This window comes from Panthera onca, chromosome A1, assembly GCF_046562875.1.
Source record: "Panthera onca isolate mPanOnc1 chromosome A1, mPanOnc1 haplotype 2, whole genome shotgun sequence".
NCBI classification, from domain to species: domain Eukaryota; kingdom Metazoa; phylum Chordata; class Mammalia; order Carnivora; family Felidae; genus Panthera; species Panthera onca.
This window is the reverse complement of record NC_138339.1, coordinates 154,940,434-154,964,668: the sequence shown is the minus strand read 5'-3', so window position 1 is coordinate 154,964,668 and position 24,235 is coordinate 154,940,434. Positions and strand designations below refer to the sequence as shown.

The window sequence follows — 24,235 nt, the reverse complement described above, 5'->3', positions numbered from 1 at the left end:
TGTTGTTTAGTTGAAAATCAAATTTAACTGGTCACCTTGTATTTTATGGTGACTCTACCCATAAAGCACAGGACAGACCCTCACAACAGAGAATTATCCAGGCCAAAATGTCCAGAGTATGGAGGTTGAGAAAACTTGTCACAGACCAGTGGTTTTCAAAACCTACTTTGTATCAGGATCACCTCAAGGGATGTTGGGCCTGCCCTCAGTTTCTGATTCAGTAGGTTTGGGGTGGAACTCCAGGATTTGCTTTTTTACCAAGTTCCCAGGTGAAGCAGCTATTGGTCTGGAAAACTGTTACCCAAAACTAAGTTCACCTCTTGGTGGATGTGGAGCCAAAATACACAACGAACCCAAAGAATAGGAAGAGTAAGAGTTTTACTTGCAACAGGTAAAGGGTGGTCTTTCCCAAGAGAGTCTCCTTGAACAACAAAATTGGGTAAATTTTAAGCTAAGGGAGCATGCATACTCCTGAAAGGCTTGCACAATGGGGAAGACAACAAGGAATTAGGGTAAAAGTCATCTTAAGTTGACTGTGTCCAGGTTGAACTCACAAGGTCCAACCAGATGAGCATTATCAATTCAATGGCTTCAATAGGTCTTGTACCTGAGTGCTCAAAGTGGTTTAGATTCTGTAAAGTTAACTCAAGTATGTGTGTCAGGTCAGTCTTCACTTTTGAGTCAGCACTGGGAGTTTTAGCACTGATTATGTTGTCCCTTACGTGACTAGGGTATCTTCTGGCTTGATAGCGGCTGTTTGCTTTTAAATTCTTTCACAAGATGGTCAGGGTCTTAAAATGACTTTTCTTATGTAGAGAAAGCGAAGTTTGTACTTTTCCAGAGCCCCCCCCCCCAACTCATTCTGTTTACAGAACCACCATCCTAGATAGAAAAAAGCCTCCTGCTTTTGTGACCAGGGGCGAGAAAAGTGCCTAGACTAGCACGGGAGAGAGCAGTGTGAGCGGAGCAAATAGGAGATTCTCCGGACACTTCTGCAGCTCAGACCGGTACTTCCAAGGTCCCTCTAGGCTCTGCGGAGGCCCTGGCCTCTCTGTGGTTGCTCGGGTTGGGGCGTGGTCGGGGGCGTGGTCGTGGGCGTGACTGGGGCGGGACACAGAAGGCAAGCCCAGGCGCCCAGAGCGCTCTGGTGCCGGACGTTGCGCGGCCGCGACGCCCGAGGCGGGCGCGGCCCGGCGCTTTGGGGTTCCCTGCCTCGCGCTGTGTCCAGCGCAGCTCAGCTAGCCTTCAGCCCGCACGGCGCGCAGGTAGGCGTCGGCCCGCTCGCGTTGCGGACCGCCCTGGTTTGGGTTCGGGAGCGGTGGGGCCTGGCGTTGCGTTTTCTCAACGGCATCCCAGGCTTTGGCCCTCAGCGCCGCGCGCGGATAGTGGTTACAAGGGACTGGTATGGGGACAATGGGCGTCTGGGCTCCTAAGGCCGAACAGCGGCACTCCCGCTGTAGGGCGGGAGGCGGGCTGAGGGCGGTGCGGACTCAGCCGAGAGAACCTAGAACCTTTGGGCTGGGCGGGAATGCGCTGAAGCAGGATGTACGGGAGTTGAGTGGTCGCCACCTGTGGGCGGAGTCCCTGCTGCGGAGAGACCTGGTAGGGGGCGAGTCTCGGGTCGCGCTCCCTCAGGGGAGGGAGCACCCTCAGGGAGGGGTGACCCTGAGCGGGGACTTGCTGGGTGCTTCTGCCTGCCTCTGCGTTCGCGGAGTGCCTTTTGTTTTCCTATTCTCCGTTTGATTTTGTAATGGGAAGAGGAGGGGAGGGGGCTGGTGTCTCACAAAGGCTTTTCCCCAGCCGTTTTGCACGTGGCTCAACTTTGAGGCATTTACATTTGTAAAATGTCTTATTAAAGAAATATTTTCGAAATAATTTCAGAATTAAGAAAAAGTTTAGAAACTAGTACAAAGAATTCTCATTCTATTCACTTGGACTCCCCAAATGTTAACATCTAATTTAACAGAACCGCAAAACTAGGACACTAACATCTACAGGTTCTATTCAGATCAGTCTGTTTGTCTAGCCCATTTCTTTTCTGTGGTATAGGATCCAAGTCAGTATTTAGTTGCATTTAGTTGTTTCATTGGACAAATTTACATTTTAACCAGTAGAGGCTCTCTCCCCTTCAGAGTGGCATTGGAAGCACCAGATCTCAAATCAGAGGGTCTTTTCTTCCTCCCTGCCAGGCCCAATAGAGAGTGGCAGCTTTGGTCATCCTCTGTGCCTTGACCCATCCTGGTCCTAGCCAGCCTCTCCTGATTCTCCTTCTACTTATCAGGCCTATCTCCTTTTGTCCTCAAATCTCTGAAGATGCCCTCCTTGGCCATCTGCTCTTTCAGTCTGGGCATCTTCCCTGGGTGATCTCTTGTGGCTTTAAGGATTGTTGTGGTTTTGAGCAAACCCAGGTCCAGCCCAGGTCATTTCTCTGTCCCAGACTTGCTTAGCCTGTGGCCTACATGATACGTTTCTGGGTTATCTCAAAAGCGTTTCTGCCTCAATATGAGCATAAGGCACCTTGAGCTCACTCACATCTGGTCCTCTTCTAGTGCCCCCAATTTCTGTGAATGACATCACCTTACCCTAGCCACCCAGACACTCCTGGGGAAGGCATCCCTTGTCAGCTCTTCCCCCAGCTCTAGCCTGCAGTCAATACAGATTTGGTTACCTTTTTGAATTCTCCCTGGGCTGGCCCACTTTTCTCTATGGGAACCACCATCCTGCCTTTTGTCTACCTGTACTTGCTTTGGTGCCCTCAGTTGGCTGCACCACAGTCAGAATAAGCTTGTTAAAATGTCCAAGTGATTGTGTCGTATTCTGCCTATAATCTTTAAAAATATTCCTTTGCTAAAAAAAAAAAAAAAAAATAGAGGGCTTATTTCTCACAGTTTCAGAGAATCTTTATAAGTATATTTTGGTAAGGGTCAATCATATATCAAGAGTTCCTAGTTCTGTTCTGAATAAGTGACTGAAAGTCAAAAGGTGAAGATGAAAATGAAGGCCTGATAAGGTGGATTAGGTTCCCTGAACTATGGCCATTTGCTCATTTGTTCAGTTCGGCAAGTATTTATTGGGTGCATACTGCATGCCAGGAGTTGTGTTGGCTTCTGGGGATATAAAGGTGAATAAATTTACCAGGCAACTGCCTGGCCATGGGGGCACTTGGTGAGGTCAACATACAGTAACTCTTGACTTAGATAAGCACATTGCAGGACATAGGGTGGCCTGAGCCTAGGCAGGGGCTCGGTAGGGGAAGGCTCAGGACCAGGCTGTTTAGTGGCCTTGATCTAATACCAAGGCCTGTGCAGTTGTGATCTGGGAAGCTCCTTGGCAGATTGTGAGGATGGGCCAGTGTCAGAATGACTGATTGGGGGCTGTCACTGAATGTCAGTGAGTGGAAGAGGACCGCCTAGGGCACAACAGAGAAAAAGGTAATGAGCTGAGCTGCTGAGGGTTAGGCATGACTGTGCAATGGTAAGCAGGTCACATTATCTGACCCCAAACTGGCCAGACGTGTTTGGATTTTATCAAAGTCATACTAAAGCACCCCTAATCAAACACAGGATTTCTGCAGCAAAATGTATGGATACCTACAGTTAGAAATAGAGATTGCAGAGAGCCTCACATCATTTTAGATTTTGCTGCCAGAGTTTGTTGGTACATTTTGAAGAATTGTTCAGTTTTCACAGCATTTTTGACTTCTGAGAATTGTGGGGGGAGGGATTGTGGATCTCAAATGATAGCTAACACTTTTAGAGCTGGGCCCCTTGTATGTGCTTCACATGCCTTGACTCTTATCTTCACAGTGACCCCACTAGGATTGGTACCATGGAAGATATCATTTTATAGGTGAGGAGATGTGGGCACAGACAAGGTTAGCAACTTACCCATTGTTACAGAGCTTGCCACTGGTGGCTCCATGGTCTACATTCTTACCAGGCTGCAGATTTGTGAATGGGAGGTGGGGAGAGGGGTTGAAGGACCAAGGTCTTTCTCCTACTGTTTAGACACCTAGCATCTATAGCCAGCCTGCCTGAGTGCTGAGGAAGGTCAGAGGAGGAGGGAGGTGGGAGGCCCATAGAGGTTATAGTCACATACTCAGATACACTAAGGGCTTGTGGGACTTGTTTCCATGATGCCTGCATCTTGTGTGGTTGGGCTGTAGGGGAATTTATATGCAGCGTCAAGTAGACCAGAGGAAGAGGTGAGGTGGTCAGAGACGCTGTGTGGACCAGATGGGATGTGGGCTGGCTGGGCTTTGAGAAATAAGGATTCTGTAAAGAGACTCTTCATGAGACTATACAGTGGGGAGATAACTGTTTTCTAATTTTCTTCCTCTAGTTGTGCAAGATACATGTGTTCTGGAACACCACAGAATACCTTCTGCCTGCCACTCCTTCATCACCGGAGACAGCAGTCTTCCTGAGGGGCACAGAGTGGATCAACTCGCTAGTATTTGCTCACGGGTGTGCAAATATCCTTGTGCCTTTGTGTGTGTCTGTGTGAGTGTGCAAAAAATATATAAAGTGCATGTGAACAAAAATAATGAAACAATGTTGAATATCCTGCTCAGTTTAAGAAATGGAACCTTATCCAAACCTTAGAAGTCATTTATCTGTCTGCTCCAGTTCATCTTTTCTCTTCAGAGGTAACCACTGTCCTGAAGTATCTTTTAATCATTTCCTTGCATTTCTTTATGGTTTTACCATGTGTATGTATGTATTTCCAGATAATACATACTTTAGTTTTGTTTACCTTTTTGGTCCTTATAAAATGAATGCATGTAATGAAGTATGTGGGTTTTTTTTGCTAATGAATTTTTTTGCTAATGAGTTTTTTTGCAATTCATTCAGTGGTGTGTGTGGCTGAAGTTCTTCATTCACTTTTTTTGTTGTATTTCATTATACAACAAAAAAAGGGAGATCCTTTTTTGTTGTCATAACTGGTAAGTGAGGTGCTACTGTCTCTAATGGGTAGAGGTCATGCATGCTGCTAAACATTCTGTAATGCACAGGACAGCCTCCCCATCTCCAGCCCTCCCACACACTGAAGAATTGTTTAGTCCCCAGTGTCATTGCTGAGGCTGAGAACTCCTGCCCTAGGGTAAATACTTGGGGTGGATTGCTGGGTGTGAGTTTGGGCATAGATACTAATGCACCTTTTACACTCCTTCCAGCACTATGAGGGCTCTTGTATGACTCATGGTCCTCTCCAATACTTGATAATGTCTGCCTTTAAAATTTTTGCCAACCTAGTGAAGTGATGTGTGAAATGATACCTCAATCGTGATTGAAATTTTTATTTCCCTAATAATAATGAGATTGACTGTCTTTTCATGTTTGCATGCTGTTTGTATTTCCTTTGAGAAGTACCTGCTGATATCCTTTTACCCATTTTCCTGTTGTGTTATTTGTGTTTTTCTTAATTGTTCCTCTGATTTCTTTGTATATCTTAGATTCTTTGGGTCTCCTAGATACTAATCCCTTATATTTGTTACAGATAACTTTTTCTATTTATGAGTTTTTTCTGATGAACTAAGAAGTTCTTAATTTAAATGTGGTATAATTTATCATTTTCTTTATGGTTAATACTTTCTGCGGAAAGATGTGGTTCTTGCTGGTCCCCAGGTGGATGTGACTGCCTTTGGGACCACATTCAGTCAAGGCTGCAGCTGAACCACAGGGACTGCTTCAGGGACCACAGCTGGGACTAAGATTAGCTGGTCTGCCACTGGGGGATTGGGTCGGTGTGTCTCCCACTGGTTCCCTGGACCTACCCTAGACTGTGGCAGAGAGAGGCTGAAACCATGTCTGAGGGCTGCTTCTGGGTCCACAGCTGACAATGAGGTCAGCAGGCCTCATACTAGAAGAATGGATGGGTGCTGCTGGGTCCCTGGGTGAGCAGGACTAAAGGCAGGACTAGAGCCTGGACACAGGGGTGCTTTGGGATCCGTAGTCTGGTCCAAGGCTGGGGGACCTATTATTGGTGTGTGGACACTGTGGCTCTTCCTAAGTTCCTTGGCACATGGGATTGGTTGCAGGACTATGGCCAGGCAGGCCTGGAGCTCAGTCTCTAGGGTATTGAGGCTGCCTTTGGTTTGTAGGCCACGCTGCATTTGGTGAACTTGCCACCAGAGTGCTGGCCTTTTTTTCAAAGAAGCTTTCCTTAGTCTTGGTTCACCCCAGTTTAGAAGCCTGCTACCTGGATCCCAAAGCACCTACAAAGGCACTTTTCTGTGGTTGGCTGCCAAATCATTGTGTGGGGAGACACAAGATAGGGACTTTCTGTTCTTCCATCTTGCTGACATCACTGCTGTTTAGGATAGACCAAACATTGTCAGTTTTGCTGTTCAGGTCTCAGTAATTTTGTCTGCTTGATCATTAATCACTGAAAGAGGTGTATTGAATCTCTCACTACTGTGATGGATTTGTCAGCTTCTGCAGTTAATTTTTACTTTATTTTGAAGTTGTTATTAAGTGCATAAAATTTAAAATTATTATATCCTTCTAGCAAGTAGGAGATTTTTTCTCTAGAAGTTACCTTCTTTTTCTCTGATAATTGTAAAAATTAACATAAAATAAAATTTGCCATATTAACTGCTTTTCACTAGTGTTAATATACTCAAATTGTTTTACAGCCAATCTTGAGAACACTTTTATCTTGCAACATTGAAACTCTATACCCATTAAGCATCATCTCCCCATTTCCCCCTCTACCCTCCCCACTGGTGTTAGCAACCACCCTTCTACTTTCTGTTTCTATGAATTGGAATAATTTAGATACCTCATATAAATGGAATCCTACAGTGTTTGTCTTTTTGTGATTGGTTTATTTAGCATAATATCCTTAAGTTTCATCCATGCTATAACATGTAACAAGATTTTATTCCTTTTTGAGACTGAATAATACTCCATTGTAAGTATATACCACATTTTCTTTATCTAGCCATATATATATATATCATATATATATATGATATATATATATTTAATTTTAATATTTATTAATTTAATATATTTAATAAATATTTAATTTAATTTAATAACATATATAGCCATATATATATATGATATATATATATATATTTAATTTTTATTTAAGTACAAGTTAACATACAGTGCAATATTGGTTTCAGGAGTAGAATAAAATGATCCATCACTTACATACAACATCCAGTGCTCATCATCACAAGTGCCCTCCTTATTACCCAGCACCCATTTAGCCCATCCCCACCCACCACTCCATCAACCTTGTTTGTTCTCCATCATTAAGAGTCTCTTATGGTTTCCTTCCCTCTCTTTTTTTTCCCTCTTCCGTATGTTCATCTGTTTTGTTTCTTAAGTTGAATATTTGAGTAAAATTATGTGGTTATTTGTTTTTTTCTGAATGAATTATTTCACTTAGCATAAAATACTGTAGCTCCATCCACCTCTTTGCAAATGGCAAGATTTCATTCTTTTTGAAGGCTGAGTGATAATGTTCCTGTGTGTGTGTGTGTGTGTGTGTGTGTGTCCATGTGTCCATGTGTCCATGTGTCCATTCTTTATCCATTCATCAGTTGATGGACGTTTGGGCTCTTTCTATAGTTTGGCTATTGTTAATAAGGCTGTGATAAACGTTGGGGTGCGTTGACCCCTTTGAATCTGTATTTTTGTATCCTTTGGGTAAATATCTAATAGTGCAATTGCTGGATTATAACGTAGTTCTATTTTTAACTTTTTGAGGAACCTCCGTACTGTTCTCCAGAGTGGCTGTACCAGTTTGCATTCCCACCAGCAGGGCCAAAGGGTTTCCCTTTCTCCACAATCGCGCCAATGCCTGTTGTTTCTTGTGTTGTTAATTTTAGCCATTCTGACAGGTGTGAGGTGGTATCTCATTGTGATTTTGATTCATATTTCCCTGATGATGAGTGATGGTGAGCATCTTTTCATGTGTCCATTAGCCATCTGGCTGTCTTCTTTGGAAAAGTTTCTGTTCATGTCCTCTCCCATTTCTTTACTGGATTATTTGTTTTTGGGTGCTGAGTTTGGTAAGTTCTTTATAGATTTTGGATACTAACCCTTTATCAGTCAGATATATCATTTGGAAATATCTTCTTCTGTTCCCTAGGTTGTTTTTCAGTTTTGTTGATAGTTACTTCACTGTGCAGGATCTTTTTATATTCATCAAGGTCCAATAGCCCATTTTTGCTTTTGTTTCTGTGCCTCCGGTGATGTATCTAGTAAGAAGTTGCTGTGGCCAAGGTCAAAGAGGTTGCTGCCTGTAATACAGCAAAATTCCTCTAGAATTTTGATGGTTCTCTGTCTCACATTTAGGTCTTTCATCCATTTTGAATTTATTTTTGTGTATGTTATAAGAAAGTGGTCTAGTTTCATTCTTCTGCATGTTGCTGTCCAGTTTTCCCAGCACCATTTTTTAAAGAGACATTTTTCTATTTGATACTCTTTCTTGCTGTGTTGAAGATTAATGGACCATATAATTGTGGTTCCATTCCTGCATTTTCTATCTGTTTCATTGATCTGTGTGTCTGTTTTTGTGCCAGTACCATAGTGTCTTGATGATTACAGCTTTGTAATAGAGCTTAATATCTGGAATTGTGATGCCTCCAGCTTTTCTTTTCTTTTTCAGGATTGCTTGGCTATCTGGGGTCTTTTCTGGTTCCATACAAATTTTAGGATTCTTTGTTGTAGCTCTGTGAAAAATGCTGGTGGTATGGGGTCAGGATATTGACAGGGATTACATTAAATGTGTAGATTGCATTGTGTAAAATGTAGACATTTTAACAATGTTCTTCCAATCCATGAACATGGAATGGTTTTCCATTTCTTTGTGTCCTCTTCAGTTTCTTTCATAAGTGTTCTATGGTTTTCAGAGTACAGATCTCTTACCTCTTTGGTTAGGTTTATTCCTAGGTATCTTACGGTTTTTGGTGCAATTGTAAATGGGATTGATTCCTTGATTTCTGCTGTGTCGTTATTGTTGTTTAATGCAATACATTTCTGTACATTGAAATTGTATGCTCCAATTTTGCTGGATTCATTTATCAGTTCTAGCAATTTTTGGGTGAAGTCTTTTGGGATTTCTAAATAGAGTAACATGTCTTCTGCAAATAGTGAAAGTTTGACTTCTTCCTTGGTGATTTGAATACTTTTTGTTTCTTTTTGCTGTCTGGTTGCTGAGGCTAAGACTTATAATACTATGTTAAATAGTATGGTGAGAGTGGACAGCCCTGTCTTCTTCCTGACCATAGAGGAAAGGCTCTCAGTTTTTCCCCATTGAGGATTGTATGAGCTGTGGGGTCTTTCAGATACGGACTTTATTATGTTGAGGTATGTTTTATCTATCCCTATTTTGCTGAGGGCTTTTTTTTTCAAGAATGTATGCTATACTTTGTCAAATACGTTTTCTGCATTTATTGAGAGGATCATATGGTTTGTGGCTTTTTTTTTTAATGTGTATCATATTGATTTGTGAACACTGAACCACCCCTGAATCCAAGGAATAAATACCGCTGATCGTGGGCAATAAATCTTTTAAGTCCTGTTGGATACAATTTGCTAGTATCTTGTTGAGGATTTTAGTATCCATGATCATTGGGAATATTGGCCTGTTCTCTATTTTAGTGGGTTCTCTTTCTCATTTTTGGATTAAGGTAATGCTGGCCTTGTAGAATGAGACTGGATGTTTTCCTTCCATTTCTGTTTTTTGGAACAATTTGAGCAGGGTATATATTAACTTTTCTTTAAATGTCTGGTAGGATTCCCCTGGCAAGTTGTCTGGCCTTGGACTTTTGTTTGTTGGGAGATTTTTGATAACATTCAATTTCTTGGCTAGTTACGGGTCTATTCAAATTTTCTATTTCTTCATGTTTTAGTTTTGTTAGTTTGTATTTTTCTAGAAACTTGTCCATTTCTTCTAGATTGCCCAGTTTGTTGGCATATAATTTTTCTTAATATTCTCTTAGAGTTGTTTGTATTTCTGAAGTGTTGGTTGTGATGTCTCCTCTTTCACTTGTGATTTTATTTATTTGGGTCCTTTGTCTTTTCTTTTTGATAAGTCTGGCTAGGGGTTTATCAATTTTATTAATTCTCTCAAAGAACCAGCTCCTCGTTTTGTTGATCTTTTTTTTTTTTTTAATTTCTATACCATTTATTGTGCTCTAATCCTTATTATTTACCTTCTTCTGCTGGCTTCAGACTTTATTTGCTTTTCCTTTTCTAGCTTCATTAGGTGTAAGGTTATTGTGTAACCTTGTGTATTGAGACTTCTCTTCTTTTTTGAGGTAGGCCTATATTGTGATCTATTTCCCTCTTAGGTCTGCCTTTGCTACATCCCAAAGGGTTTGGACTGTCGTGTTTTCATTTTCATTTGCTTCCACGTACATTTTAAATTCTTTAATTTCCTGGTTAATCCTTTTCATTCTTCAGTAGGATGTTCTTTAACCTCCAAGGGCTTTCCATATTTTTTCTTGTGGTTGACTTCAAGTTTCATAGTATTGTGATAGGACAGTATGAAGGGCATGATCTCGATATTTCTGTACCTGTTGAGGACTGATATGTGACCTAATGTGATCTGTTCTGGGGAATGTTCCATGTACACTTGAGATGAATATGTATTCTGTTGCTTTAGGATGAAATGTTCTGAATATGTCTGTTAAGTCTCTCTGCTCCAGTGTGTCATTCAAAGCCATTATTTCCTTGTGGATTTTCTGCTTAGGTGATCTGTCCATTACTGTCAGTTGGGTGTTAAAGTTCTCTGTCAATGAGTTTCTTTATGTTTGTTATTAATTGATTCTTATATTTGGGAACTCTCAATTGGACCCTAAGTATTTAAAATTGTTAGATCTTTTGTTTTTAATTTTTTAAATGTTTATTCATTTTTGAGAGAAAGAGAGACAGAGAGAGAGAGAAAGAGCATGAGCAGCGGAGGGTCAGAGAGAGAGAGGGAGACATAGAATCTGAAACAGGCTCCAGGCTCTGAGCTGTCAACACAGACTGCAACACGGGGCTCAAACCCACCAACCATGAGATCATGACCTGAGCTGAAGTCGGACACTTAATCTCCCCAAATTGTTAGATCTTCTTGATGGATAGACCGCTTAACTGTGATGTAATGCACTTCTTCATCTCCTGTTACAGTCTTTGGTTTATTTTTTATTTATTTATTTTTTGCTTTATGTTTTTTAATTTTTTTTTTTAATTTATTTTTTATTTAAATTCAAGTTAGTTAAAATATATTGTAAAAATGATTTCAGGAGTAGAATTTAGTGATTAATTACTTACATATAACACCCAGTACTCATCCCAACCAGTGCCCTCCTTAATGCCCATCACCCATTTAGTGCATCCCCCCATGCAGTATCCCTTCAGCAACCATCAGTTCCCTGTATATAAGAGTCTCTTATGGTTTGCCTCCCTCTCTGTTTTTGTCTTATTTTTCCTTCCCTTCCTCTATGTTCATCTGTTGAGTTTCTCAAATTCCACATGAGTGAAATCATGATTATTTGTCTTTCTCTGACTATTTTGCTTTACATATACACTCTAATTCCATCCATGTTGTTGCAAATGGCAAGATTTTATTCTTTTTGATCACCAATTAGTATTCCATTGTACATATACACCACATCTTTTTTTTTAAATATTTAAAAAAAAATTTTATTTATTTTTGAGAGAGAGACAGAGTATGAGTGGGGGATGGGCAGAGAGAGAGGGAGACACAGAATCCAAAGCAGGCTCCAGCGCAGAGCCTGACGTGGGGCTTGAACTCATGACCTGAGCCGAAGATTGGATGCGAGATCATGACCTGAGCCGAAGTCGGACGCTTAACCAACTGAGCCACCCAGGCGCCCTGATATATACCACATCTTCTTTATCCATTCATCAGTTGATGGACATTTGGGCTCTTTCCATAATTTGGCTGTTGTCGATAGTGCTGCTGTCAACATTGTGGTGCATGTGTTCCTTTGAATCAGCATTTTTGTATACTTGGATAAATACCTAGTGCAATTGCTGGGTCGTAGGGTAGTTCTGTTTTTAATTGTTTGAGGCACCTCCATACTGTTTTCCAGAGTTTGCATTTCCACCAAGAGTGCAAAAGGTTCCCCTTTCACAGCATCCTCACCAACATCTTGTTACTGTCTTTGATTTAAAATGTAATTTGTATGATCTAAGTATGGGTACTGTGGCTTTCTTTTGACAGCCATTAGCATGATAGATGATTCTCCATCCCCTCACTTTCAACGTTTTTGTTTTTTTTTTTTTTTTTTTATTTATTTTTGGGACAGAGAGAGACAGAGCATGAATGGGGGAGGGGCAGAGAGAGAGGGAGACACAGAATCAGAAACAGGCTCCAGGCTCCAAGCCATCAGCCCAGAGCCTGACGCGGGGCTCGAACTCACAGACCACAAGATCGTGACCTGGCTGAAGTTGGACGCTTAACCGACTGCGCCACCCAGGCGCCCCAATCCCCTCACTTTCAATCTGCAGTTGTCTTTAGTTTAAAATGACTCTCTTATAGGCAGCATATTGATGGGGTCTTGGTTTTTTCTTGTTGTTGTTGTTTTTAATCTGTTCTGACATCCTGTGTCTTTTGATTAGAATATTTAGTCCATTTACATTCAGAATGGTTATTGAAAGATATGAATTTAGTGCCATTTTGTTACATGTAAAGTTGGTGTTTCTGGTGATGTTCTCTTTTCCCTTCTATCCTTTTTGGTTTTGGTTTTTTTTTCCCCACTCAAAGAGTCCCTGTTACTATTTCTTGCAGGGCTGGTTTAGTGGTCATGAACTCCTTTAGTTTTTGCTGGTCTGAGAAACTCTTTATCTCTCCTTCTATTCTGAATAACATCCTTTTTGAACAAAGTATTCTTGGTTGCATATGATTCCTATTCAGCACGTTGAATATATCATGCTATTCCCTTCTCTCCTGTCAAGTTTCTGTGGACATCTGTTGTGAACCTGATATGTTTTCCCTTATAGGTGAAGGACTTTTTTGCTCTGTGCTTTCAGGATTTTTTCCCTGTGTGTATTATTTTGTGTATTTGACTATGATGTGTCTTCATGGTGGGTAACTTTTGTTGAATTTAATGGGAGTTCTCTGTGCTTCTTGGGATTGTGGTGTCAGTTTTATTCCCCAGATTAGGGAAGTTTTCGGCTATAATTTACTCAGATAACCCTCTACCTTTTTCTCTGCATCTTCTGGGAATGTTATAACAGTTTAAGGAGTCACTGAGTTCCTAAAGTCTATATTCGTGATCTGAAACCTTTCTTTTCCTCTTCAGTTTCATTGCTTTCCATAATTTTAGATTCTGTATCACTGATTCTTACCTCTGCGTCCTCTCTGTCATGGCACCCATTCAGGTTTGTATCTCGGTTATAGCATTTTTAATTTTGGCCTGACTAGTTTTTAGTTCTTTTGTCTTTGTAGTAATGGATTCCTTAGTGTCTTCTATGCTTTTTTCAATATCAGCTAGTACCCTTAAAATTGTTGTTTCAAATTCTAGTTCAGACATCTTATATCTGTGTTGATTAAATCTCTGGCCATGAATTTTTCCATTTTTTTCTTTTGGGATGGGATGAATTTCTACTTGTCACTTTGGAGGTCAAAAAAAAAAAAAAAGTGAGGGAGAAAGAGATAGAGAAGAAAGCAGGCTAGATCTTCAGTGTGTTTTGGTCTCCTTGTTAAGAGACACTTGATCCAAAATAAAAAAGAAAAATAAAACAAATAGAATAAAATAATAATTTAAAAAATAAAATAGCGTGTGGGTGGCTTAGCCAGTTAAGTGTCTGACTCTTGCTTTTGGCTCAGGTCATGATCTCACAGTTTGTGAGATCGAACCTCACATTGGGCTCTGTGTTAACATTGCAGAGCCTGCTTGGGATTCTCTCCCTCTCTGTCAGTTCCTCCCCTACTCACTCGTGCACACTTTGTCTCTCTTTTATAATAAATAAATAAACAATAAAAATAGAAAAAGAATAAACAAAAATTCCTTTCTCTGTATTTATATATACATATGTACATATATGTATGTGTATATATGTGTGTGTATATACACATACATATATATAAATCCAAAGGAGGCTAGATCCTGTTTCCTCTAGAGCTGAAGCTTTGTAGCACTTTATTATCAGTAGACTTGGTGCATGTGAGGGATTTGTGCTGATATTCTGGGGTAGGAGCTGATTGCTCTGATTATCAGGAGGACTTGCCCTAGTCAAGTTGTACTTGCAGAGCACAGTGGGGTGAGGCTTTCAGTAAGCAGCTCCAGCTTCCACTTGGTGATGCTGTTTTGTTCCCTGAAGTTGGTCAGAGTTGAAGGATGGGGGAAGAATGGTTATTCCCTGCTTTCTTATCTCTGGATCAGGGACCTCATGCATACTGCTCCTCAGGAAGCCCTCACAGATGATCAAAGAGTCACCCCTCCTTTGTTCCAAGCTTCTGTCAGATACCCGTCATCATCCTATATATGAACTGTCTGCCTACCAGGAGGCACAGCACTTCTGTGTTTTATCTGTGGCATGACTGAGTTTCAAAACTCACCCTGAGGTGCAGACTTCTGCTGATCCTCTGGGGGAGGGTCTTGCTGTGTGCTGTGGCCAGTGCTGGCAGTCCCAGAAAACAGTCATGTGGCTGCACAGCAGTTTGGAGTTTATGGTAAATCACAGCACAAAGCCAGCACCAAGGTTTGCTGTCCTCAGCCAGTATCTTTGTTCCTTTGCTGATGAACAGGGCAGTTCAATGGCTCCTGCAGGATCTTTTGCCCCCAGAGAGGCCATATCACCTCTACCAATGCACCCCAGACAGGGGAACTCTTTCTTCCTGTCTGATCCAGGGGATCTGCCTGCTCCTGGGTGTCTGCCGTCCTTCCCCACCAGAACACTGCTAATGCTGCCAGGCATGACCACGGTGATGGCACTGATCTCTGCAACTTTAGACTCTGCACTCTGCTGTTTATAAAACCTCCAATATTAAAACCCTTTCCTTTTGCCACTCAGTGGTTTTGGGGAAGAGTTTTCTTGTGCAATCCCCTGCACATTTTCACTCTTTTTCTCACTCTTTCTCTCATTCTCTTTAACTCTTTTTTGTCCATATTCAGGGCTCCATGTCCTTTGCAGCACCTGCAGCGCTTTTCTCTCTTAAATCAGTTCTTTGCACCTCATACCTTCCTCAAGGTGGTCTTTTTTCTGCTTGTAGATGTGCAACTTTGTTCTCTCAGTCCTCAGATTGGTTTCTTGGATGTTCATAATGATTTGATATTTATCTAGTTGTGGTCGAGGAAGGAGACAAACTTAGGGTCACCCTACTCCTCTGCATTTGTAACCTGGGGCCCAAGATTTTGTTCTTTTTATGGGTGAATAATATTCTATTGTATCACATATTTTTAATCCATTCATCTATTCTTTTTATAGTTCCTAAGATATGAAGTTAAGTGTTTTTTTTTGATCTATCTATTTAATGTATGTGTTTATAACTATAAACTTCTCTCCTAGAAATCATTTGCTGCATCCTATATGTTTTGATATATTGTGTTTCTTTTTCATTTGTTTCAAGATACTTTTTGTTTTTTTTAATATTTTATTTATTTTTGAGAGAGTGCAAGTGGGGAGGGGTGGAAGGAGAGAGGGACAGAGGATCTGAAGCGGGCTCTGCACTGACAGTAGCGAGCCTGATGTGGGGCTTGAACTCACGAACTGCGAGATCATGGCCTGAGCTGAGGTTGGATGCTCAACCCACTGAGGCACCCAGGTGCCCCTTAGTTTTTTTTAATGTTTATTTACTTATTTTTGAGAGAGAGATAGAGCACATGTGCAAGTGTGCAAGCATGAGCAGGGGAGGGGTAGAGAGAGAGGGAGAGAAAGAATCCCAAGCAGGCTCTGTGTTGACAGCGCAGACTCCCAGATCCCGATGCAGGGTTTGATCTCATGAACCATAAGGTCATGACCTGAGCTGAAACCACTTAACCAACTTAGCCACCTATGCACTCCAACAAGATATATTTAAGTTTTCTTTTTAATTTCTTCTTTAATCCATTGGTTGTTAAGGAGAATCTTGTTTCATAGTCAGTTCTTTACATATCTAGGACTTCACTGTCAAATGCACTGGCCGCTGGCTAGGAATATATGACTATCTACATTAAAATTAATTGAAATCACATAAAATTAAAAATTCACTTTCTCAGTCACAAGCCATATATCAGATGTTTAATAATCATAGGTGGCTCATAGCTACCATATTAGGTACCAATGATACAAAACATTTCCACTATTATAATAACTTTCATTGGCAATCCTGATATAGAATAATAGTTGTTCACCAGGAGCAATTTTTACCCTATGGGACACTTGGCAATATCTGGAAACATTTTTGATTTCTACAAATAAGGGATGGGTATTCTGGTTTCTTTTGGATAGAGGGCTGGAGAGCTATTAAACATCCCATAATACACAGGACAGCCCCCCCACAGCAAAGACTCATTCAGCCAACATGACAATAATTCTGATGGTGGGAAACTCTGCCCTACAATGTATTTTGATGTGAAGTGTGAGGTGGAGATCTTGTTGTTTTTCCCTCTGCTTAACCAGTTGGCTAGACACCATCCCTGTCCCTGTATACTCAGTCCATTTACTCTGCTGGTGAACCTTAAGCTAGAGATGTTTTTTGTTTTTGTTTTTGTTTTCCTTAAATGGTCTAGAAAGTCCTGTTGCCTTTCTACTTAAGATACGATTTTTAAAAATCAATTTTTGTTGCCTTACAGATTCTTTGACTTTGCACATAAAGACCACTCTGTGTTCCCAGAATATCATGGCTTCAACTTCAAGGTAAGTCCTGTTTGATGAAAGACTTTATGCAAGTGATTAATTCTCTTTGAAATGCCCAAGCCCATGACATTTTTAGCCCTTAGTCTTACTGACCTCACTAAGCATTTGGTCTCTAGAAGGAAAAAGTAGGAAGAGAGAGGAGACTGGGAGGATGGAGAAAAGGTGAGGCAGACAAGGTCGGGTGTGTGGGATAGGTGTGGCCCTGTAGTTCCAGTGTCTATACTTGATCTAAAAATGTGATTTACTTTCTGGGGTGCCTGGGTGTCTCAGTCGATTAAGTGTCTGACTTCAGCTCAGCTCATAATCTCATGGTTTGTTGGTTTGAGCCCTGCGTCGGGTTCTGTGCTGACAGCTCAGAGCCTAGAGCCTGCTTTAGATCCTGTGTTTCCTTCTCTCTCTGCCCTTCCCCCACTCACTCACACGCTCTCTCTCTCTCTCTGTCTCTCAAAAATGAATAAGCATTAAAAAAATTTAAAAATGTGATTTACTTTCCTCATCTTTTAATCCACAAGATGGTTGCTACTGGGGCTGCTTCAGTCCCTGCAAGCCTTCCCACTCTAGGAGTCTTTTTGTTTGTTTGTTTCAAGTTTTATTTAAATTCTAGTTAGTTAACATATAGTGCAATATTGGTTTCAGTAGTAGGATTTAGTGATTCATCACTCACAGATAACACCTAGTGCTCATCACAAGTGTCCTCCTTAATGCCCATCACCCAGTTAGCCCATCTCCCCATCCACCTCCAACCCTCCAGCAACCCTCAGTTTGTTCTCTATAGTTAAGAGTCTCTTATGGATTGCATCCCTCCTTTTGTTTTATTCCTTCTCCTATGTGCATCTCTCTTTTTTTTTTCTAATTCCACATATGAGTGAAATCATAAGGTATTTGTCTAACTGAATTATTTCACTTAACACACTCTACCTCCATCTACGAATTTGCAAATGACAAGATTTCATTCTTTTTAATAACTAATATTCCATTGTGTGTGTGTGTGTGTATACACGACATCTTTATCCATTTATCAATTGATGGACATTTGGTCTCCTTCTATAATTTGGCTATTATTGATAATGTTGCTATAAATATGGGGTGCACATGCCCCTTAGAATCTGTGTTTTTGTATTCTTTGCATAAATACCTAGTAGTACAACTGCTGGATCATAGGGTAATTCTATTTTTAACTTTTGAGGAACCTCCATCTCTTTTAGAGTGGCTGTACCAATTTGCATTCCAACCATCAGTGAAAGGGAGCTCCCCTTTTCTCTGCATCTTCTCCTATATCCGTTGTTTTCTTGTGTTAATTTTAGCCATTCTGACAGGTGTGAGGTGGTATCTCATTGTAGTTTTGATTTGTATTTCCTTGATGAGTGGTTTTGAACATCTTTTCATGTTTCTGTTAGCCATTGGGATGTCTTCATTGGAGAAGATTCTATTCATGTCCTCTGCCAGTTTTTTAACTGGATTATTTTTTTGGGAGTATTGCAGTTTATAAGTTCTTTATAGATTTGGATACTAACCCTTTATCAATCAGATATGTCATTTGGAAATATCTTCTCCCGTACCCTAGGTTGCCTTTAGTTTTGTTGATAGTTACCTTTGCTGTGCAGGACCTATTTATCTTCTTCAAGTCCCAGTAGTTCATTTTCACTTTTGTTTCTGTGCTTCCAGTGATGTATCTGGTAAGAAGTGGCTATGGCCAGCGTCAAAGAGGTTGCTGCCTGTATTCTCCTCTAGGATTTTGATGGTTTCCTGTCTCACATTTAGGTCTTTCATCCATTTTTAATTTATTTTTGTATATGGTACAAGAAAGTGGTCCAGGTGTATTCTTCTGCATGTTGCTGTCCAGTTTTCCTAACACCATTTGCTGAAGAGTCTGTCTCTTCATTGGATATTCTTTCCTGCTTTATCAAAGATTAGTTTTACATACATCTCTGGGTCTCTTTCTGGGTTCTCTGTTTCACTGATCTTTTTGTCTGTTTTTATGCTAGTACCATACTATATTGATGACTACAGCTTTGTAATACAGCTTCATGAAATCAGAAGTTGTGGTGCCTCCAGCTTTGGTTTTCATTTTCAGTATTACTTTGGCTATCTGGGGTCTTTTTTGGTTCCATACAAATTTTGAAATTGTTCTAGGTCTGTGAAATATGCTAGAGTTATTTTGATACAGATTGCATTCAATGTATAGATTGCTTTGGATAGTATAGACATTTTTACAGTATTTGTTCTTCCAGTCCATGAGCATGGAATGTTTTTCCATTTCTTCAGTTTTCTTCAATTTCTTGCATAAACATTCTGTAGTTTTCAGTGGACAGATCTTTTGCTTCTTTGGTTGGGTTTACTCCTATGTATTTTATGGTTTTGCTATAATTGTAAATGGGATTGAACCCTTCATTTTCTTCTGCTTCATTATCGGTGTATAGAAATTCAATCGATTTCTTTATGTTAATTTTATTTTATTAAAAAAAAATTTTAATGCTTATTATTTTTGAGAGAGAGAGACAGAGACAGAGACAGAGCAAGCAGGGAAGGGGCAGAGAGAGAGACACAGAATTGGAAGCAGGCTTCAGGCTCTGAGTTGTCAGCACAGAGCCGAATGTGGGGCTCGAACTCACAGACCACGAGATCATGACCTGAGCTGTAGTAGGCCGCCCAACTGACCGAGTCACCCAAGCGCCCCTACATTGATTTTATATCCTGTGACTTTGCCAAATTCATGTATCAGTTCTAGCAGTATTTTGGTGGAGTTTTTTGAGTTTTCCACATAGAGAGAGTATCATGTCATCTGCAAAGAGTGAAAATTTGACTTCTTTCTTGCCATTTTGGATGCCTTTCATTTGTGTTGTCTGATTGCTGAGGCTAGGACTTCCATTACTATGTTGAACAACAGTGGTGAGAGTGTACATCCCTCTCATGTTCCTGACCTTAGGGGAAAAGCTGTCAGTTTTTCCCCATTGAGATTGATACTAGCTGTGGGTCTTTCATATGTGGCCTTTATTATGTTGCATTATGTTCCTTCTATCCCTACTCCCTGGAGGATTTTTATCAAGAAAGGATGCTGTATTTTGTCAAATGCTTTTTCTGCATCAATTGAGAGGATCTTATGGTTCTTATCCTTTATTAATGTGGTGTTATGATGTTGATTTGCGAATATTGAACCAGCCCTGCAGCCCAGGAATATATCCCACTTGATAATGGTGAATAATTTTTTCAATGCATTGTTGGATTCAACTTGCTAGTATCTTGTTCAGAATTTTTGCATCCATGTTCATCAAGGAGATTGGTCTGTAACTTTTACAGACACCCTTTTTAGTGGGAACTTTGTCTGGTTTTGGAATCAAAGTAATACTGGCTTCATAGAATGAGTTTGGAAGTTTTCCTTCCATTTGTATTTTTTGGAACAGCTCCAGAATAATAGGTATTATCTCGTCTTTAAATGTTTAGTAGAATTCCCTTGGGAATCCATCCACCCTTAGACCCTTGTTTGTTGGGAGATTTTTGATTACTGACTGAATGTCTTTGCTGTTTGAATTTTCTATTTCTTCCTGTTTCATTTTTGGTAGTTTGTGAGTTCCTAGGAAATTGGTCCATCTTCCAGATTGCCCTGTTTGTTGGCATATAATTTTCATAGTATTCTCTTATTGTAGTTTTCATTTCTGTGAGTCGGTTGTGATCTCTCCTCTTTCATTCGTGATTTTATTTACTTGGTCCTATTCCTTTTTCTTTTTAATAAATATGGCAAGGAGTTTATCAATTTTGTTAATTCTTTCAAAGAACCGGCTCCTGGTTTCATTGATCTGTTCTGTTTTTGTTTTGTTTTTTTTGTTTTTTTGATATCATTGATTTCTGCCCTAATCTTTATTATTTTCCTCTTCTTCTGGTTTTGGACTTTATTTGCTGTTGTTTTTCCAATTTCTTTAGGTATAAGGTTAGGTTATGTATCTAAGAATTTACTTCCTTATTTAGGAATGTCTGGATTGCTATATACTTTCCTCTTATGACTGCCTTTGTTGAATCCCAAAGGTTTTGGACAATAGTGTTTTCATTTCATTGGCTCCCATGTGTTTTTAAATTTCTTTTTTGATTTCTTGGTTAACCCATTCATTCTTTAGTAGGATTTATTATTTTTTTTAATGTCCAAATATTTGTGGTCTTTCCAAATATTTTTTCTTGTGGTTGATTTCAAGTTTCATAGTGTTTTTGTCTAAAAATATGCATGGTATGATGTAAATCTTTTTGTACTTGCTGAGTGCTGATTTGTGACCCAATATGTGATCTTTTCTGGAGAATGTTACGTGTGCACTGGAAAAGAATGTGTGTTCTGCTACTTTAGGATGAAATGTTCTGAATATAACTGTTAAGTCCATCTCATGCATTGTATCAATCAAAGCGATTATTTTCTTTCTTGTTGATTTTCTGTTTACATGATCTGTCCATTGTTGTAATTTGTGTGTTAAAGTCCCCTACTACTATGGTATTTTTATCAATGAGTGTCTTTCTGTTTGTGATTGATTTGTAATTTGGTTGTTCCCAACTTGGCAGCATAGATATTTACAACTGTTAGATCTTTTTGTAGATAGACCCCTTAATTATTATATAATGCCCTTCCTCATCTCTTGTTACAGTCTTTGTTTTAACATCTAGTTTGTCTGATATAGGTATGTCTATTCTGGCTTTCTTTTAATGTTCATTGCCACGATAGATGGTTTTCCATCGCTTTACATTCAATCTGCATATGTCTTTAGGTTTAAAATGAGTCTCTTGTAATCAGCATATAAATGGGTGTTGTTTTTTTTTGTTTGTTTTTTTGTTTTTTTGTTTTTTTTTAATCAATTCTGATACCCTATGTCTTTTGATTGGAGCATTCAGTCCTTTTACATTTAGAGTGATTATTGGAAGATATTAATTTAGTGCCATTGTGTGTCCTGTAGAGTTGGTGTTTCTGTTGATGTTCTCTCTGGCCCATTCTAATCTTTGTTGCCTTTGGTCTGATTTTTGTTTGTTTGTTTTGTTTTTTCTCCACTCAAAAGACCTCCTTATGATTTCTTGCAGGGCTGGTTTTGTTTGGGGTACTATTTATCTCTTTTTCTATTCTGAATGACAGCCTTTCTAGATAAAGAATTCTTGGCTGCATATTTTTCCTATAAGCACGTTGAATATATACTGCCACTCCTTTCTGGTCTGCCATGTATCTGTGGAATATCCACTGCAAGCTTGATCTGTCTTCCCTTGTGGGTTAAGGACTTTTTTCCTTGCTGCTTTCAGGGTTCTTTCCTTGTCTGTGTTTTGTGAATTTGACTATGATATGCTGTAGTGATGTTGGTTTTTGTTAAATCTAATGGGAATTCTCTGTGCTTCTTGAATTTTGATGTCTGTATCTTTACCCAGATTAGGAAAGTTTCAGCTATAATTTGCTAACATAAACCTTCTGCCCCCTTTTCTCTTTCCTTATTTTCTGTGACTCCTATAATACAAATGGTATTCCTCTTTAATAATTTATATTCTCTCAGTCTTGTATCATAGTCTTTTGCCTTTGTTTCCTTCTTTTTTCTGTTTCCTTATTTTCCATAATTTTATCTTCTGTATTATTGATTCTCTTCTCTGCTTTGTCTATCTTTGCCAACAAGGTGTCCATTCAAGATTACATCTTGGTTATAGCATTTTTAATTTTGGCCTGACTATATTTTAATTCTTTTATCTCTGCAGAAAGGGATTCTCTGGCATCTTCTGTGCTTTTTTCAACTCCAACTAATATTATTATAATTGTGGCTTGAAATTCTAATTCACTCATCATTCTTATATCTGTGTTGATTAAATCCCTGGCCATCATTTTTTCATGTTCTTTCTTTTGGGGTGAATTCCTCTGTCTTGTCATTTTGGAGGCAAAAAAAAAAATAAAAAAATTAAAATTAAAAAAATTACAAACAAGATAATACAATACAAATCAAATAATGGAAGCTAGATACTAGGTGTGTTTCTTTTTTCTTTTTTTAATTTTTTTTAATGTTTATTTATTTTTGAGAGAGAGAAAGAGCATGACTGGGGGAGGAGCAGAGAGAGAGGGAGACACAGAATCGGAAGCAGGCTCCAGGCTCTGACCTGTCAGCATGGAGCCTGACATGGGGCTCGAACTCACAAACCGTGAGATCATGACCTGAGTCAAAGCTGGATGCTCAACTGACTGAGCCACCCAGGCGCCCCTATAAACAAAATTTTAAATTGAAAAATACAGTTCTTAAGTAATAGAATAAAATAAGGAAAATAAAAAAAATAAAAAAATTGCTTTTTCTGTATCCAAGAAAGAGAAAAGAATGAAGGGAAAAAAAAGATAAGCAAAAACAGAAGGAAAGAAAACGAACAAACAAATGAAGAAGCAAACAGAATGAAACCTGAATGAAGTACATTCATTTTCCCCTAGAATGAAATCTTCGTAAGACACTATAATTCATAGACTAAGTAGGTGGAAGGATTTGTCCTGGTCTTCTGGGGCATGTGCCTAGAGGGCACAGCTGGGTGGGGCGTGGGGTAACTGTTTCTGTTCTCCATTTGGTGGCACTGCTTAGCTTATAGGTGTCGATCAAGGAGTGTATCCATGCATGTATGCTTGTTAGTGGTGAGAATGACTTCACAGAGCTCTCTAGTGTCTGATGTGGGAATTTTTGCCCTTGTGGACACGCATTCAAGTGCCTCTCCTTGGTCTCAGGCCTCTATCTGCTCCCTGCCTTCACCCTGTCTGTGTTCAAGCTGTGTCCCTTCCAGGTGGCACCTCCCTCCCGAGTTTTATCTCACACAGAGCTGTGTTTCAAAACCCCTCACTTCAGAGATCCCTGTGGCTTGGACCCATACTAATGCTTTGGGGAAGGGTGTCCACAGAAAACATTCGCACGATCCCACAGCAGCAGAGGCTCAGAGTTTATGGTGAATCACAGCACATACCCTGTACAGGTCATGGTGCACTCTGGCATCTTTGTTTCAGTACTACAGCTACATGGTAGCTCTCTGGGATAAGCCAGGAATTTTGGCCATGGGGAAGCCTATGGCCTCTACCAAGTACACTCCAATCAGAAGAACCACTTTTCCCCAGGTGGCACATGGACCCCTCAAACCATGCTTCCTGCTCCTGGGGATTCACCTGACTTACTCACCAGAGCACCGCCAAGCACTGAGCTCCAAAACTTCAGATTCTGTCCTATTATAGAATATAGCTATATATAGAATCCTGGTGGTATTGAAATCCCCTCCTTTCTTCCATCAGTGGTTTTTGTGAACAGATTTCTTGTCTAGTCCCATGCGAGTGTTTTCACTCTTTCTTTCTTTCTCTCCAGCTACTTTTGGGGGCAGTGCTTTTCTTGCATGATCCTGATGTGCTGCCTTCTCCCCAGTCCTCTCTCTGCAAAAATGGCTTCCTACCCTCTACGGCT

The 24,235-nt window shown here is 40.0% G+C and overlaps 1 protein-coding gene across 2 annotated transcripts in view; it reads left to right on the top strand.

Moving 5' to 3' along the window:
• Nucleotides 1-1,122: 1,122 nt before the first annotated feature.
• The window catches only part of PGBD2 (piggyBac transposable element derived 2), a 35,019-nt gene continuing 11,906 nt past the window's right edge, over nt 1,123-24,235 (top strand). Inside the window, exons 1-3 of one of the 2 annotated variants that reach the window (XM_060636556.3) lie at nt 1,123-1,265; nt 4,342-4,466; nt 16,754-16,817. In XM_060636556.3, the coding sequence (XP_060492539.1) occupies nt 16,801-16,817 (17 nt within the window). In that variant the 5' untranslated portion in view covers nt 1,123-1,265; nt 4,342-4,466; nt 16,754-16,800. The remainder of the gene's footprint in view (nt 1,266-4,341; nt 4,467-16,753; nt 16,818-24,235) is intronic. The other variant, XM_060636559.3, reaches the window with a different exon arrangement.